The sequence below is a fragment of the Oncorhynchus mykiss genome, chromosome 7 (assembly GCF_057628025.1).
Source record: "Oncorhynchus mykiss isolate SJ-2025 chromosome 7, ASM5762802v1, whole genome shotgun sequence".
NCBI lineage: Eukaryota > Metazoa > Chordata > Actinopteri > Salmoniformes > Salmonidae > Oncorhynchus > Oncorhynchus mykiss.
Window position 1 is genome coordinate 8,839,141 of NC_143028.1, and position 16,617 is coordinate 8,855,757.

The 16,617-nt window shown below is 44.4% G+C and overlaps 2 protein-coding genes and 1 non-coding gene across 19 annotated transcripts in view; 1 reads left to right on the forward strand and 2 right to left on the reverse strand.

Annotated features, from left to right (window-relative positions):
• The first annotated feature begins 2,263 nt into the window (after window positions 1–2,263).
• LOC110527360 (protein unc-50 homolog) lies at window positions 2,264–8,792 on the forward strand. 2 transcript variants are annotated; one of them, XM_090240195.1, is made up of 7 exons: window positions 2,264–2,378; window positions 2,988–3,256; window positions 4,832–4,952; window positions 5,164–5,303; window positions 5,390–5,497; window positions 6,223–6,393; window positions 8,699–8,792. In XM_090240195.1, the coding sequence occupies exons 2-6, from the start codon at window positions 2,992–2,994 to the stop codon at window positions 6,357–6,359; spliced, it is 771 nt and encodes a 256-aa protein (XP_090096321.1). In that variant the 5' UTR covers window positions 2,264–2,378; window positions 2,988–2,991; the 3' UTR covers window positions 6,360–6,393; window positions 8,699–8,792. The 2 variants fall into 2 exon arrangements, with proteins under 2 accessions (XP_090096321.1, XP_021464260.3); XM_021608585.3 differs by lacking the exon at window positions 8,699–8,792 and having other exon boundaries at window positions 6,223–6,677.
• LOC110527361 (uncharacterized) lies at window positions 8,473–11,896 on the reverse strand. Its single transcript, XR_016497476.1, has 4 exons — window positions 10,401–11,896; window positions 10,073–10,271; window positions 9,169–9,179; window positions 8,473–8,994 (listed from the first exon to the last, which is right to left on the reverse strand). It is a non-coding gene; the product is annotated as an uncharacterized LOC110527361 (transcript).
• Window positions 11,897–12,717: 821 nt separating this feature from the next.
• LOC110528761 (inositol polyphosphate-4-phosphatase type I A) overlaps window positions 12,718–16,617 on the reverse strand; it is a 55,301-nt gene continuing 51,401 nt past the window's right edge. For all 16 annotated transcript variants that reach the window (XM_090240218.1, XM_090240222.1, XM_090240225.1 and 13 more), the window contains one exon: window positions 12,718–14,938. In XM_090240218.1, coding sequence (XP_090096344.1) covers window positions 14,806–14,938 — 133 coding nt within the window. In that variant the 3' untranslated portion in view covers window positions 12,718–14,805. The remainder of the gene's footprint in view (window positions 14,939–16,617) is intronic.

Below are 16,617 nucleotides of genomic sequence, written 5' to 3' on the forward strand. Positions count from 1 at the left end.
CAATGGGGCCATCGTGGAAATGGTCAATAACTTCAAATTCCTTGGCGTACACATCTCAGAGAATCTGAAATGGTCTAACCACACGAACACCATAATGAAAAAGGCACGACAGAGATTCTTCAACTTCCGAATGCTGAAGAAATCTGGCATGTCCCCAAGGGCCCTCACAGTGTTCTACAGGAGCACCATTGAGAGTATACTGTCGGGCTGCATCACAGCCTGGTACGGCAACTCCACCGAACGCACCATTGGGTGCACACTGCATGCTCTACAGAGCACCTAAACTCTGCAAAAAAAGAAACGTCCTCTCCCTGTCAACTGCATTTATTTTTTAGGAAACTTAACGTGTAAATATTTGTATGAACATAACAAGATTCAACAACTGAAACAAACTGAACAAGTTCCACAGACATGTGACTAACAAAAATTGAATAATGTGTCCCTGAACAAGGGGGGGGGGGTTAAAATCTAAATTAACAGTCAGTATCAGTATCCAGCTGCATGATGTAATGCAGTGCATCTCCTCCTCGTGGACTGCACCAGATTTGCCAGTTCTTGCTGTGAGATGTTACCCCACTCTTCCTCCAAGGCACCTGCAAGTTCCTGGACATTTCTGGATGGAATGGCCCTAGCCCTCACCCTCTGATCCAACAGGTCCCAGACGTGCTCAATGGGATTGAGCCATGGCAGAACACTGACATTCCTGTCTTGCAGGAAATCACTCACAGAAAGAGCAGTATGGCTGGTGGCATTGTCATGCTGGAGGGTCATGTCAGGATGAGCCTGCAGGAAGGGTACCACATGAGGGAGGAGGATGTCTTCCCTGTAACGCACAGCGTTGAGATTGCCTGCAATGACAACAAGCGCAGTCCGATGATGCCATGACAGACCCTCCACCTTCAAATTGATCCCGCTCCAGAGTACAGGCCTCGGTGTAACACTCCTTCCTTTGACGATAAACGCGAATCCGACCATCAACCCTGGTGAAACAAATCCGCGACTCATCAGTGAAGAGCACTTTTTGCCAGTCCTGTCTGGTCCAGCTACGGTGGATTTGTGCCCATAGGCGACGTTGTTGCCGGTGATGTCTGGTGAGGACCTGCCTTACAACAGATATTCAAGCCCTCAGTCCAGCCTCTCTCAGCCTATTGAAGACAGTCTGAGCACTGATGTAGAGATTGTGCCTTCCTGGTGTAATTCGGGCAGTTGTTGTTGCCATCCTGTACCTGTCCCGCAGGTCTGATGTTCGGATGTAAGATCCTGTGCAGGTGTTGTTACATGTGGTCTGCCACTGCGAGGACGATCAGCTGTCTGTCCCGTCTCCCTGTAGCGCTGTCTTAGGCGTCTCACAGTACGAACATGGCAATGTATTGCTCTGGCCTCATCTGCAGTCCTCATGCCTCCTTGCTGCATGCCTAAAGCACGTTCACGCAGATGAGCATGGACCCTGGGCATCTTTCTTTTGGTGTTTTTCAGAGTCAGTAGAAAGGCCTCTTTAGTGTCCTACATTTTCATAACTGTGACCTTAATTGCCTACCATCTGTAAAGTGTTAGTGTCTTACCGACCGTTCCACAGGTGCATGTTCATTACTTGTTTATGGTTCATTGAACAAGCATGGGAAACAGTGTTTAAACCCTTTACAATGAAGATCTGTGAAGTTATTTGGATTTTTATGAATTATCTTTGAAAGACAGGGTCCTGAAAAAGGGACGTTTCTTTTTTTGCTGAGTTGACAAGAACAGGTGTCACAGGAATGCCAAGAAGATCATCAGGGACCCCATAGCCATGCCCTGTTCTCCCTGCTTCAATTATTCAGAAGTGGGCAGTACAGGAGCACCATGGCAAAAACTGAAAAACTGGCCAATAGTCTGAGGGTAGAAACTATCAGACTGCTGAATAGCCACCACTAGTCAGCTACCTGCACCCCGCTCCCCCCTCCCCCGTGCTACTCCACCTATGGACATTTGCCCCGCCCCCCAGTACTCCGCCCATCGACATTTCCTGCATGTTGGAGCTCGAAGCCTAGGATTTACACTCACACCTGCAACCCTGCACGTGACTAATAAACACTCTGAATCACCTATGCTATACTGCTTTTACACAGATATTCATTATACTGCCCATTTAATTTAAAAACACATGCAAAAATCCATATCCATACTTTTATTTTGGCTATGTCAGAGGGGAGTGGTGATATGCTATGATAGATTGTAATGCAACAAAGCTTGTTTAATTTCTTTCTGACTACAATTCCCAAGATGCAATGTCGAAGCGCCTCTTGGTCACTTACCGGAAGTTTCTACGTTTTCAGTTGTCCGGAAGAGCTATTTTTTACTGGGGAAAAGGAACTTTCTTCTCAAAAAAGGAGGTTCAGTAGGTACGTTTATCCAACATTCTTATCGCAGTTTGCAACTAAACCATACATTCAGTTGTAGGCTTGGCTAACGTGCTGCTAAGGCCAGCCAATTCCACGTCCATCAAAGGGTCTATGCAACAGACCTAACGTCAGCTAGCTACTTTGTTTAGTCTAACGTTTGTATTTTGACACTCGCTGGCACAACTGACTTTAGTTTAAACAATATTGTTGGCACCGAAAACCACAGTTTGCCAGCTGACGTTAGCTTTCAAGAGCCATCTAGCTAGCTACTACTAGTCTGTTAGCCTGGCATGTCAACAAAGATCTTAGCACAGTATATCACACTATCTGTCGTGACTGCTGGAGAGTCTGTTACAGACATATCAGATAGCTAAGATGTCTAAACTACCGCAGACAGACGGACATTGTGACTGTTGCAATGACTTACTGTAATTGCATGGTAAAAGTCAATATTGTACAGGTTCTTGGATGTTGACATAAGCTGACACTACTGTGTCACCAGGTGAGGCCTATGCAGGGAGAAAGGGAAGACTGCACCTCCACTGTAAATCAAATTCTGTATATCTATGGCTCTGATTTGGTCATCGTGATGCTTCCTGTGTTTCCCAGCACTATGTTACCGACCACCTTGCCGCAGAACGGAAGCCTGAGCGCCCGCGATGCGGCACGCCACACAGCGGGCGCCAAGCGCTACAAATACCTGAGGAGGCTGCTGCACTTCAAAGCCATGGACTTTGAGTTTGCCGTGTGGCAGATGCTCTACCTGTTCACCTCCCCACAGAGAGTGTATCGTAACTTCCACTACAGGAAGCAGACCAAGGACCAGTGGGCCAGAGACGACCCTGCCTTCCTGGTGTTACTCAGCATCTGGCTCTGTGGTCAGTATCTTGGGTGTTTCTGAACAAGTGTTCTTTATAAAAACAAGGAGTGGGAACTGTGTAGCAATCGTTTGACCACTAGAATAGCTTTTTGCAATTTAGAGAAAGTATAAATATGCACAACCCCAACAAAAAGCAAAGCACCTTTAAGGCATCATATTAAAGCCTTGATTAGAAATGAAGCAGCAACGGAAATCATTAACAAACTCAAAATAGGATGCAATAAGGCTTTCTTGTATAGGATGTAACCACCAATCAGACAGGAATGAATGTATCATTTGGAGTATTAATGCCTGGTTATGGGACCCTCTTTCCATTGGTCTCGTCTCACATGTGATTAAAACAGATCAGAGACATAAAGAGTTTGTGATGAGACTGTGTAGTCTCAAGGAAATGTTTTGATGATCAGTTACTCCACGTGCTCGACACTGACGAATGACTGAAAGAAATTGATAGTAATATGATTGTGGGAGCTGTTTTGTTAGACTTGTACAGTAAAATAAATAACTGAGACACTTAACACAGAGCTCCAGACATTTTTACAACGGGTAACTAGCAATAGGCTGGTGCTAAATATCTCAAACGAAAAGCATCAGTTTTGGACAAATCACTCGCGCAAATGCTAAACCTCGTTTAGATCTATTATTGAATGATGTGGCTATTGAGCAAGTTGAGGAGATTAAACTGCTGGGTGTAACCCTAGATTGCAAGCTGTCATGGTCAAAACATATAGACTCGATGGTTGCTTAAAAGGGAAGAGGTCTGTCCGTGATAGGGCGTTGCTCAGCCTTTTGACATCTCAGTTGTCCAGACAGGTCCTACAGGCCCTAGTTTTGTCTCACCTGGACGACTGCCCAATAGTGTGGTCATGTGCGGCAAAGAAGGACATGGGTAAATTGCAGTTGGTCCAGAACAAAGCAGCCCGTATCTCACTTAGATGTACATGGAGGGAAAGTGTCAGTATCATGCATGTCAGTCTCTCCTTTCTCAACGTTGAGGAGAGATTGACTGCATCACTATTGGTCTTTGTGAGAGGTATTGATGTGATGAAGGTACCGAACTGTCTGTTCAAGCAGTTGGCACACAGTTCGGACACTAACCGGTAAAACACAAGACATGCAACCAGAGGTCTCTTCACAGTCCCCAGGTCCAGAACAGAGGCTGGGAAACAGTATTAAATAGAGCCATGACTACATGGAACTCTCTGTCACCCCAGGTAACTCAAGCTAGAAATAAAACCAGTTTAAAAAAACTATGAAAATAGCACAACTTACTGCACAAAAGGGACTGTGAAGAGAAACAGCAATGTAATATAGCTTGTATAGTGATTTGCACTGTACTACTATGTATTAGACCTAGATAGTGTATATGTACTGAAATGTAGACTGATGTTTTAAATGTATTTCAGTCCTTTACTAATAATGTTCTGCATTATGTCATGTTTCATGTGGACCCCAGGAAGAGCAGCTGCTGGGGATCCTAATAAATAACAAATATATTACAAATTACAATATCATCTTTCTGCTTTTGTCCTGTGGCTATGGTTGACAACTGTCTCTCGTCCTCTGTGTGTAGTGTCCACAGTGGGCTTTGGGCTGGTGCTGGACATGGGCTTTGTGGAGACTCTGAAGCTGCTGCTGTGGGTGGTGTTCATAGACTGCATCGGCGTGGGCCTGCTCATCTCCACACTCATGTGGTGAGTAGAGATTTACAGAAAGAGCTAGATGGACATAAGGTGTATGGAATGGCTGGAAGCCTATGAGGCCAGATGGAGCCAGAAGCATCATTGTGTGTATGTCTATCTGGTCCCTTCAGATACCGAGTAGAGGTTGTCTTCGGGCTGTGCAAATGTTGGTCCTTCCCCATGCTCTTCTAAAGGCCCTTTCCTGTCCGTGCTGTATCCCCAGGTTCATCACCAATAAGTACCTGCTGAAGCCGCCCAGTAAGGACTATGATGTAGAGTGGGGCTACGCATTCGATGTGCATCTCAATGCCTTCTACCCCCTGCTTGTCATCCTGCACTTCCTACAGCTCTTCTTTATAAACCGTGAGTGCAGACTTGTTATTACACATTTCTAACATGTTACGGTGTTATTTGTTGTAACGGTGTCTGATCTCTGCTGTTTGTTTCAGATATCGTAGTGATAAACTCAGACTGGTTCCTGGGGTACTTTGTAGGGAACAGTCTGTGGTTGACAGCAATCGGCTACTATCTATACATTACATTCCTGGGATACAACGGTGAGGTCCCCTTTTAACATTTTTTTTTTATAGCTAAACCAAGATAGACCACAGCCTGTTCCAATGGGAACAAATGAGTCATAGTGGGCAGAACAAGCAAGGAGGTGGGCATAGCCAAGCACGAGCCAGCGAGATCATCTTGGCCCATTCTAGCATGCATCTGCATATTTCCGTTAGAGAGAACCTACTCTGTTAAGTGCCCATGTGCTGTAACTCAATTCCCCTTTGCACTCCTAAACAATGTGTTTTTTTACAACTTTTGCAAAGGGTAAAGTCTACTAGACTTAGTCCACTCTGTTCATAACAGATTCTAGTTTTGGGAACAGAAAACTGTATTGAGATCAAATGTTTCAAAACTTGCAGTATGTCGGTCATCCTTCCTCTGCTGGCCACTGGGCATAATTTTACATTTAATTTAACAGACGCTCTTATCCAGAGCGATTACAGGGGCAATCAGGGCATAGACAGATTTTCCCCACCCAATCGGCTCGGGGATTCAAACCAGTACCCTTTCGGTTACTGCCATATTTGGTAGTGAGTGGAAACGACAAGCGGATGCATCACATTTATATATTTGTTCTGTGGGATAGTTCACTGGGGGTAAAACCATCAGACCCTCTACCATCTGTATATTAACTCCAGTTCCTCTACCATCTGTATATTAACTCCAGTTCCTCTACCATCTGTATATTTACTCCAGTTCCTCTCTCGCTGTCCCTCCTCAGCCTTGCCCCAACTGCAGAACACAGTGGTTCTGCTCTACCCCTTCGCCCTGCTAGTTCTCCTCTACATCCTCTCTCTCTCCCTGGGATGGAACTTCACCAAGGGCCTCTGCTGGTTCTACAAGTACCGCGTCCAGTAGACACTAGTCAGGACCAGAGCCCACAGACAGTCAGGTGGCTCTGAGGACTCATGGACAATGTTTTCATTCTGGAATGTGATTGGATGGGGTGATGCAGTTTTGTATACTTTGTAAATAATAATTTGGCTGTAAGATACACAAATCGTGGATTGTTTAAGATTCTCGGTTTGTTTTCTTTTTTATATGACGTACTGAAAATCTTGTTTATTGAAGAGAAATAGAAGTAAAGAAGTGGTGAATTTGTATTTCAATTGGACTAAGGGGCATTTCTCTTGAGTGTACATTCCTGAGCACTTTCAATAAAGATGTTTTACTTCATCCCCTTTTCATTAACAGGAAAGTAATGCAAACCTAAAACAAGTAACCTGGTAACATCACTCATGGACATTTGCTGTTGACCTCAAGACTATATTAGAACATTAAGATTGTAGAATATTTATTTCCTGAAAGTAAAATGATTGGTGATTCAGAACATAATGGCAAGTCAAAACAACACTAGAGACTTAGTTTGAGGTGGTGGATAAGTCTCTCTCTTATCAAGATACAGTGCCTTGCGAAAGTATTCGGCCCCCTTGAACTTTGCGACCTTTTGCCACATTTCAGGCTTCAAACATAAAGATATAAAACTATTTTTTTGTGAAGAATCAACAACAAGTGGGACACAATCATGAAGTGGAATGATATTTCAAACTTTTTTAACAAATCAAAAACTGAAAAATTGGGCGTGCAAAATTATTCAGCCCCTTTACTTTCAGTGCAGCAAACTCTCTCCAGAAGTTCAGTGAGGATCTCTGAATGATCCAATGTTGACCTAAATGACTAATGATGATAAATACAATCCACCTGTGTGAAATCAAGTCTCCGTATAAATGCACCTGCACTGTGATAGTCTCAGAGGTCCGTTAAAAGCGCAGAGAGCATCATGAAGAACAAGGAACACACCAGGCAGGTCCGAGATACTGTTGTGAAGAAGTTTAAAGCCGGATTTGGATACAAAAAGATTTCCCAAGCTTTAAACATCCCAAGGAGAACTGTGCAAGCGATAATATTGAAACGAAAGGAGTATCAGACCACTGCAAATCTACCAAGACCTGGCCGTCCCTCTAAACTTTCAGCTCATACAAGGAGAAGACTGATCAGAGATGCAGCCAAGAGGCCCATGATCACTCTGGATGAACTGCAGAGATCTACAGCTGAGGTGGGAGACTCTGTCCATAGGACAACAATCAGTCGTATATTGCACAAATCTTGCCTTTATGGAAGAGTGGCAAGAAGAAAGCCATTTCTTAAAGATGTCCATAAAAAGTGTCAGTTAAAGTTTGCCACAATCCACCTGGGAGACACACCAAACATGTGGAAGAAGGTGCTCTGGTCAGATGAAACCAAAATTGAACTTTTTGGCAACAATGCAAAACGTTATGTTTGGCGAAAAAGCAACACACCATCCCCACTGTCAAACATGGTGGTGGCAGCATCATGGTTTGGGCCTGCTTTTCTTCAGCAGGGACAGGGAAGATGGTTAAAATTGATGGGAAGATGGATGGAGCCAAATACAGGACCATTCTGGAAGAAAACCTGATGGAGTCTGCAAAAGACCTGAGACTGGGACGGAGATTTGTCTTCCAACAAGACAATGATCCAAAACATAAAGCAAAATCTACAATGGAATGGTTCAAAAATAAACATATCCAGGTGTTAGAATGGCCAAGTCAGAGTCCAGACCTGAATCCAATCGAGAATCTGTGGAAAGAACTGAAAACTGCTGTTCACAAATGCTCTCCATCCAACCTCACTGAGCTCGAGCTGTTTTGCAAGGAGGAATGGGAAAAAAATTCAGTCTCTCGATGTGCAAAACTGATAGAAACATACCCCAAGCGACTTACAGCTGTAATCGCAGCAAAAGGTGGCGCTACAAAGTATTAACTTAAGGGGGCTGAATAATTTTGCACGCCCAATTTTTCAGTTTTTGATTTGTTAAAAAAGTTTGAAATATCCAATAAATGTTGTTCCACTTCATGATTGTGTCCCACTTGTTGTTGATTCTTCACAAAAAAATACAGTTTTATATCTTTATGTTTGAAGCCTGAAATGTGGCAAGTTCAAGGGGGCCGAATACTTTCGCAAGGCACTGTATATCTGTACAAAACTAATTACGAAGAGTGGAATTTTGGAGCCCACCCCTATAATTTTGTAAAAATAAACAATTGAAAGTAATATGGGACAGCGGTATCAGTGTAGCGGTATCAGTGTAGTTCCCTTATTACTTCAGGGAGTCCAACATCTCCTTGAAGCTCTCCAGGTCCACTCCTCATGATGACAACTTGGTGCTCCTTCTCCAGGACTCCCAGCTTGTCCAGGACCATCATGCCCCGGGTGCCGGTCCCCTGAAGCTCCACGGTAACCGCCACCGGCTCAGACACCCACACAAAACCGCCATCGATGGCCGTCGCCATGGCGTACGAGTTGCACGTCACGAAACCCGGGCCAGCCGTCATCTCACGTTGGTAGCGGTGTCCATGGTGTGTTTGAAGATGTTCTTCATGAAGCGGGCCTTGTCTGAGTCCTGGGTCAGCCAGTTGTCACAGAACGACTGTAGGGTGCAGATTAGAGACAGATGGGACAAGTGGGGCCATAGCTACCAGGCATACCTAGACAGAGAAACACTGAGTCAATCCAGACATTACTATGAAGGGGAAAAAAATTCCATTAACGTCGTTATAAACTGCACTAGACCTTGTTATAAACTGGTCCTGAACATCTCAAACTAAGAGCATTGTATTTGGTACAAATCATTCATTAAGCCCTAGACCTCAGCTGAATCTGGTAATGAATAGTTGTGGCTGTTGAACAAGTTGAGGAGACTAAATTACTTGGCGTTACCTTAGATTGTAAACTATCATGGTCAAAACATATAGATTCAATGGTTGTAAAGATGGGGAGAAGTCTAGCTGTAATAAAGATGCTCTGCCTTTTTTGACACCACACTCTAAATAGAAAGTTCTGCAGGCTCTAGTTTAGTCTAATCTTAATTATTGTGCAGTCATGTGGTCCAGTGCAGCAAGTAAAGACCTAGTTAATCTGCAGCTGGCCCAGAAAAGAGCGGCACGTTTAGCTCTTCATTGTAATCAGAGGGCTGATATAAATACTATGCATGCCAGTCTCTCTCGGCTAAGAGTTGAGACTGTTTCTTAAGAAGTGATGCAGTCAATGTGTTGAAAATCCCAAATTGTTTGCATAGTCAACTTACACACAGCTCTGACACACACTTATCCCACCAGGATATCCCACCATCTGTTCATAGTCCCCAAATCCAGAAAAAAAAGGTACAGTATTATATTGAGCCCTAATTGCATGGAACTCCCTTCCATCTCATATTGCTCAAATAAACAGCAAACCTGGTTTAAAAAAACAGATAAAGTAACATCTCACGGCACAACGCCTCTCCCCTATTTGACCTAGATAGTTTGTGTGTATGTATTGATGTGTAGGCTGTGTGCGCCTTTTTAAAAATGTATGTAGTTCTGTCCTTGATCTGTTCTATTAATGTTGTGTATTATGTCATGTTTCATGTTTTGTGAGGACCCCAGGAAGAGTAGCTGCTGCTTTCGCAACAGTTAATGGGGATCCTAATAAAATACTTTCTTGTTTGGATTCCAAGCCCCAATACAAAAACATTTCTCATAGATCTAGGGGTGCTGGGGTTTGGTTTTAGCCTAGGAACCTAACCCTTTTGTTACCGACCTCTCCAGGGTTCTCATTGACCAGCCTGATGATGGCTTCCACAGACCCTTCTGTCTGCAGCAGCTCCAGGCCCGGGGCATCTGGGTCAGGGGCGCCACCCAGCCCGTGGAAGGAGCCTACCGACAGGGGGTGGCCCATCAGAGGCTCCGCAGTGCCACCGAACACTGGGATCTAACGCAACACAGCAGACATAATACATACTGACAGTCTATAAGAGTATAAGCTTACCACCAAAATTGTATGATCGTTACAAATCAAATCGTTGTTTATTGAAGTGAGCAGTCTTTCCACCAGGCCTACCTCAAGTCTCTGGCAGACCTTGAGGACTCGCAGTGTGTTCCTGCTGGAGTTTTCCAGGGAGGTGTTGCCGCTTACGCAGGTGATCCCCAGGACCTCCACGTTGGGGGCTGCAAGAGCCATCATGATGGCCTGAGCGTCATCCACCCCCATGTCCACGTCAAGCACCAGTTTCTTCTCGAACCTCCTCGAACGCTTAGAGGTGCATTTAACGACAGTCAGAACAGCAGTAACATTAAAATGGGACATTACACTCCAAAATCTAAGTTTGTCAACAATTTCTTTACCCGCAAGATTGTGCTTGACGATAGTTTGACTGTCGTTGACAACGCGTCTTCTTTGAAAGACTAAAGCATGTCTGCTACACCTCGTCATGCACCTTTATGTCGGAATGAATGGAGAAGACACAGTATAGGAATTGAATCATAACTTATCAGACCGAGTAGAGCAGCAGTAAAGAATATCTGTTATTGCCTATATGGAAACCACATGTGTAACCCTGCCAGCTATACATGTGTGTGTTGGAACTGGCTTCTCAATGCATTTTTCGAATTGACCGGGCTAACGTTCTGTGCATTGAAATATAATTATATTTGTAATGGTTCAGTGCTACGCGAAACCCATTGACAAATGTCCTGCGCACGTAGGTGGATAACCAGAGTTTTCCGGCCTGTCACAGGTCAAAAGGTTGGTAAACTGTAGCCTGTTATTACCAAGCTGATTACCACTGGAGTCCACGTAGCGAACCGGAGTGTAAGCTGAGACTTCCGGGTGGTTGTTCGAGGACAGGTAAAAAAAAAAAAAAAAACACCACCACTACACCGATGTGGCAACGTAATGGCAATGCTCCAGATCCAGGCTGCCTTTTTCTTGCCTGTTCTCTTAGCTTTGTGTCAGTGTCCATCACCATTCGAATCCCTTTGGTCACCTCTTGTTTCTTTCGCATTGTTCAAACAAATGTAAAACTTAATACATTTCTAATTTTTAAAAAAAGTTCGTTTTAATACTGTCCCCATTACAAAAAAAAAAGTTATTGTCCTGGAAAACATTACATTGAAATATTCTTATGACGGACGGTGGCTGCAAAACAGTGCCCCCTGTCCGCAGATATGTAGGCTAAATTACTATGGACACAAGCAAAAAAAAGTCACCTACAAATGGAAGTTAGCTACCTCGTTTTCGGACGCACTCCTTTATAATGTGATAAGACATTTCTGCCACCGTGTATACAAGTCAGATGTATGGTCACATAATTCAACTCAGGATTGTAATGGAGCTTTGGATTTAATCGTTTGACTTTTTCAATTGTTCTTGCGTCGCGGCGGTAAAACTGGACGAAAGTCTCATTTTCGAATGCGGTGAGCGCATTATTAAAGTCTGTATAATTTGAGTATGTCGACCCAACATTAATAAGACAAGCCATTCCTATGCGCGAAACAAAGACGTTCTTTCACAGAACCACAGCCACTACTATAAGAGTTCTTCTTATTCCCCCCTTTTTGTTTGTTCTTCAGTGTGCAAACCAGATGTTGAGTGCATTACTGCCACCCTCTGGACTGGAGTGTGATTGAGCGTAATAGACCACATGAATGTGGACTGCTTATGTCTGCCAAGGCTGTATTCTTAGCAGACAGTAGTTTTCCTAACGCAGTCAAACGTATTAAAATACCAATCTTTGGACATATCCTGAACAGTGGAGGAAAATATGTATATATTCCAGAGATGTTTTAGTCAAAATAAAATGTGTCCAATATTAATGATTAAATAAAAATAATACAGGATTACAAATGGGGCTAAAGGCTGAGTAGATTTGCATTCACTCTGCGTCACTACGGGCCTGACAGTTCTCCAAGAAATTCGACCCGGCACTCCTTTGCAAAATGAGAAGTGAAAAATAAACCTAATTACCTCCACCTCTGGAAACGAGACGCTGATCTCCATAGTCTGCCGTATGCCAATGGGGCTGCCATTGTCTTCAAGTAGCACTGTATTTTAGGAATCAAAATGTGTTGAACCTTGTTTCTTTCTAATTGTCACTATGAGTACGTCACCACATACATTATAACTGGCTTCATATCTCTACAGCTTTGCTACTGTATAACAAGTGGCATCTTGCAGAGAACAAAACAAAATCCTACTAGCCAGACAAGGTCTTTTGTTTTACTGTGGCTGTGACCTGGCTGGATGACATTTCACTCTCGCTGGAGTCACCCAGATAAGATTCTGGAATACAATGAATTGCAATTGGAAGAACGGAACATTCCAACACCCAACATCTTGATGTAAACTTTCAAGTCTTCCATTACAAAGACAAAACAAAGACGTTGAACATTCTTTTATTAGCGTCAGATATTGATGAAAGCTTCATCTAAAGCAACAGTCAGGCCTATACAGATATCCTCTTTGTGCAGGATTCAAGATATGCGCTCATTACGATAGAAAGAAATACAAATCCAATCCCAACACTTATTGAATTATACCCTATAGTATATTACATAAATGCAAAATAAAGTCTGCAAAATATGTTTCCAATAATACTAAAAATATTTATGAGCATGAAAGACACTAGAGTAAACAATAGACTAAATGTACACAAACTGCATCTCACAGTTGAGTCTATGGGTAAATCCTGTCGTGTGCAGTACAGAAGTGCCTGTTGAAAAGCAAACATATGTGAAGCTTTGCTACATACACACACACATGACTCATTTGTAGGGTCAAGTCTCCTCTGGCTCAATTGTGTATCAAATTGCAATCTCATTAAATGTTGCAAAACAGAAAGACGACATTGCCACTCAGTGGTGAAAATAGACATGACAAATATGTTGTTGTTGAGCAGCACAGTTTCCAGATTAATGTACAATGTAACTCCCATACCAATAACATTCTACTGACTATTTTACCCTGGTCAACAACGCCTGCCAACAAGACAATCCTAAAATAACAGTGCAACAAATGCAGAAAATGATCTTAAAGGAAAGTGCTTCTTGGGTGTTTAACTGGTTTACTACTGGCCTTTACTTGGTTCAACATGAGAACGGAAAATAATCTACTCGATTTCCTTTACAAGTCAATGTTATAATGTATTATGTTTCATTTATTACCCTCAAACCAAACTTTTTCCAGAAATTAACTTGGTAAGAGAGGGAAGTGGATCTTTCTAGAACATTCATAGCTTTTTAATATTCCTCTTTAAGTCTTAAAGGAATAGTTCAGGATTTTGGCAATGAGGCCCTCTTTGTGCTAAGCTAGTTAGCATTGGCTCGCGAAACTACCTCTAACTTCACCCGACTCCCGGGTGAACTCGTGCCAAAAGCCCAAACTATCCTTTTAAGACAGTGCTAAGACTTCACAGTGAGCTGCCAGATAATGCCACACAGCTAAATCCATTCACAATCACACCCCTTCATTTGGCAAAGAAGTTAAACGCAGGCTTTACAGATATGAAAAGGGAAACAGGACATAGGTGAGGTACGCGTCAGACACTGAAAGCTCTGGTTGGTCTTGGGTTGCCATTGCAGTCGGTGGGATGTCTCTCTACAGGGTTTCTTAAACTATGGGTCGGGTTCCAAAGTAGGCCCTGGGCATGCAAGAGGTGGGTCGTGAGTTATGAGAATACATCTCTAATCACGCACTATTTTGTCTTCATTTGGGTCACTGGTGAACCATTTGGGTCACAGGAGGATGGTCAATTTCTTATTCAGTTCTGGAGCTGAAACCATTGAAAGAACCCCTGCACTACAGGATTAGAGTACTGCTAAATCCACGTGGGGAAGGAATCTTTCATCAAGTCCATCAGACTAGCTTGACTTCCACAATGTGTAGTCCATACGTAAAACACTCCCTAAATAAGAACTCTGAAATGCATAGGCTCTGGCCAATGATGCCAACCAAATGTACAAATCCCAGTTTACATGTTAACTATGGGTTGAGAGACACGACTTTGAACATAGTCAGCATGAAGTAGCATCGTCCCAGGATGAACGTTTGGTGACCTATAGATGGCCTGAGGCTCTGAAAATAGCTAAAAGTCATCTGTGTATAGTGGTAAAGAATCAGTGACAGTCTTTTCAGGAAACGACCTCCTTGCTGTATCTTGACTATGCTAAAAACGTGATTTAACCAGACAGTGTTGTTACTAGTCCCAACTGACTTATCTACAACTTCAGAACCATCTAGAAGGTATGTATGCGAGGTCTGAATAAATTGTATATCGTTTCTCAACCAGTAGTGGTTTGGCATTTTCCCCATTCCATAGGTTTTGCTATTCTTCTTTGAAATGGAAAATATGCATTGATTCAGTCCACAGGCATTTACCACAGGACCTCCGCAACTAGGTTGAAGACCATTGATTCATTTTGTATGCTGCTGTTGTTGCTGTCCTTATTACAATAGATTATGATCCAAATCAAGTGTCAACCTTCCCAAACGTTCCATCGGGGGGCCTGTAATGTTTGGGGAAGGCCTTGAGCTGCAGACAGTTAAAAGCATACTTGCGACATCCCACGTTCTTCATGGTATTCTCCCGTCTGCAGCCCTCACTGGGAAAAAGGAGGAGGAGGGAGGGAGGGGAGAGGAGAGGGAGAGAAGAGGGAGGGGAGAGGAGAGGGAGGGAAGAGGGAGGGGAGAGGAGAGGGAGGGAAGAGGGAGGGGAGAGGGAGAGGAGGGGAGGGAAGAGGGAGGGGAGAGGGAGAGGAGGGGAGGGAAGAGGGAGGGGAGAAGAGGGGAGGGAAGAGGGAGGGAGGGAAGAGGGAGGGGAGAAGAGAGGGAAGAGGGAGGGGAGAGGAGAGGGAGGGAGGGAAGAGGGAGGGGAGAAGAGAGGGAAGAGGGAGGGGAGAGGAGAGGGAGGGAGGGAAGAGGGAGAGGAGGGGAGGGGAGGGAAGAGGGAGGGGAGAAGAGGGGAGGGGAGGGAAGAGGGAGGGGAGAAGAGAGGGAAGAGGGAGGGGAGAGGAGAGGGAGGGAGGGAAGAGGGAGGGGAGAGGAGGCGAGGGGAGGCGAGGCGAGGCGAGGGAGGGAAGAGGAGGCGAGGGGAGGGGAGGGAGGGAAGAGGAGGCGAGGGGAGGCGAGGGAGGGAAGAGGAGGCGAGGCGAGGGAGGGAAGAGGAGGCGAGGCGAGGCGAGGGAGGGAAGGCGAGGCGAGGCGAGGGAGGGAAGAGGAGGCGAGGCGAGGCGAGGAAGGGAAGAGGAGGCGAGGGGAGGGGAGGGAGGGAAGAGGGAGGGGAGAAGAGAGGGAAGAGGGAGGGGAGAGGAGAGGGAGGGAGGGAAGAGGGAGGGAGGGAAGAGGGAGGGAGGGAAGAGGGAGGGGAGAAGGGAGGGAAGAGGGAGGGGAGAAGAGAGGGAAGAGGGAGGGGAGAAGAGAGGGAGGGAGGGAAGAGGGAGGGGAGAGGAGGCGAGGGGAGGCGAGGCGAGGGGAGGGAGGGAAGAGGAGGCGAGGGGAGGGGAGGGGGGCAAGCACAGAGAGAGGATGACAGCAAAGTGAAGAAAACAAAACAAAAAAGGGCTCGTGTTAAAAGACAATGAGAAACCCAAAAACCAACCAACACATTGACGCCACTGTCAAAGAAACATGGGGGCAACAGCTAAAGCTAACGGACAGATTGTCCCGGGAAATATCGGGATGTTGTTGGAGGGAGCGGTACAGAACACTAATACTGTGTACAGAAGACCTGCTTTCTAGATAGAGTTACGAGCACCACAGATAAAGTGAAACAAGAGCAATAGCAAAACGCACAGACTTAAATGTTCTACATTCTAATTTCAATGTAACAGTTCCATTCCAGCGAAAACAAACACAACTATTCAAATACTCTGTAGTGAAGTATACACCTTCTCCTCTGGTACATATGGCATGACGTTTATTATAGAACAACATTAAAGCTGATTCTTTGGGCTGCTGACTAATTGACTGCTATTTCACTTTCCAGAGAGAAGCATTAGAGAGAACGGGATAAACGTCTACTATTTCAGAGAGAAAGGGAGAAAAGGAGAAAAGTCTACTATTTCAGAGCGAAAGGAAGAAAAGTCTACTGTTTCAGAGAGAAAGGAAGAAAAGTCTACTATTTCATAGAGAAAGGGAGAAAAGTCTACTGTTTCAGAGCAAAAGGGAGAAAAGTCTACTGTTTCAGAGAGAAAGGAAGAAAAGTCTACTGTTTCAGAGAGAAAGGGAGAAAAGGAGAAAAGTCTACTATTTCAGAGTGAAAGGGAGAAAAGGAGAAAAGTCT

What these genes read in the sequence shown, in the direction of transcription:
- LOC110527360 (XM_090240195.1), top strand. Translation starts at nt 2,992, where the DNA reads ATGTTACCGACCACCTTGCCGCAGAACGGAAGCCTGAGCGCCCGCGAT. An exon ending in ACTCAGCATCTGGCTCTGTG is followed by an intron (nt 3,257 to 4,831) that starts GTCAGTATCTTG and finishes CTCTGTGTGTAG; the next exon opens with TGTCCACAGTGGGCTTTGGG. An exon ending in CTCATCTCCACACTCATGTG is followed by an intron (nt 4,953 to 5,163) that starts GTGAGTAGAGAT and finishes CTGTATCCCCAG; the next exon opens with GTTCATCACCAATAAGTACC.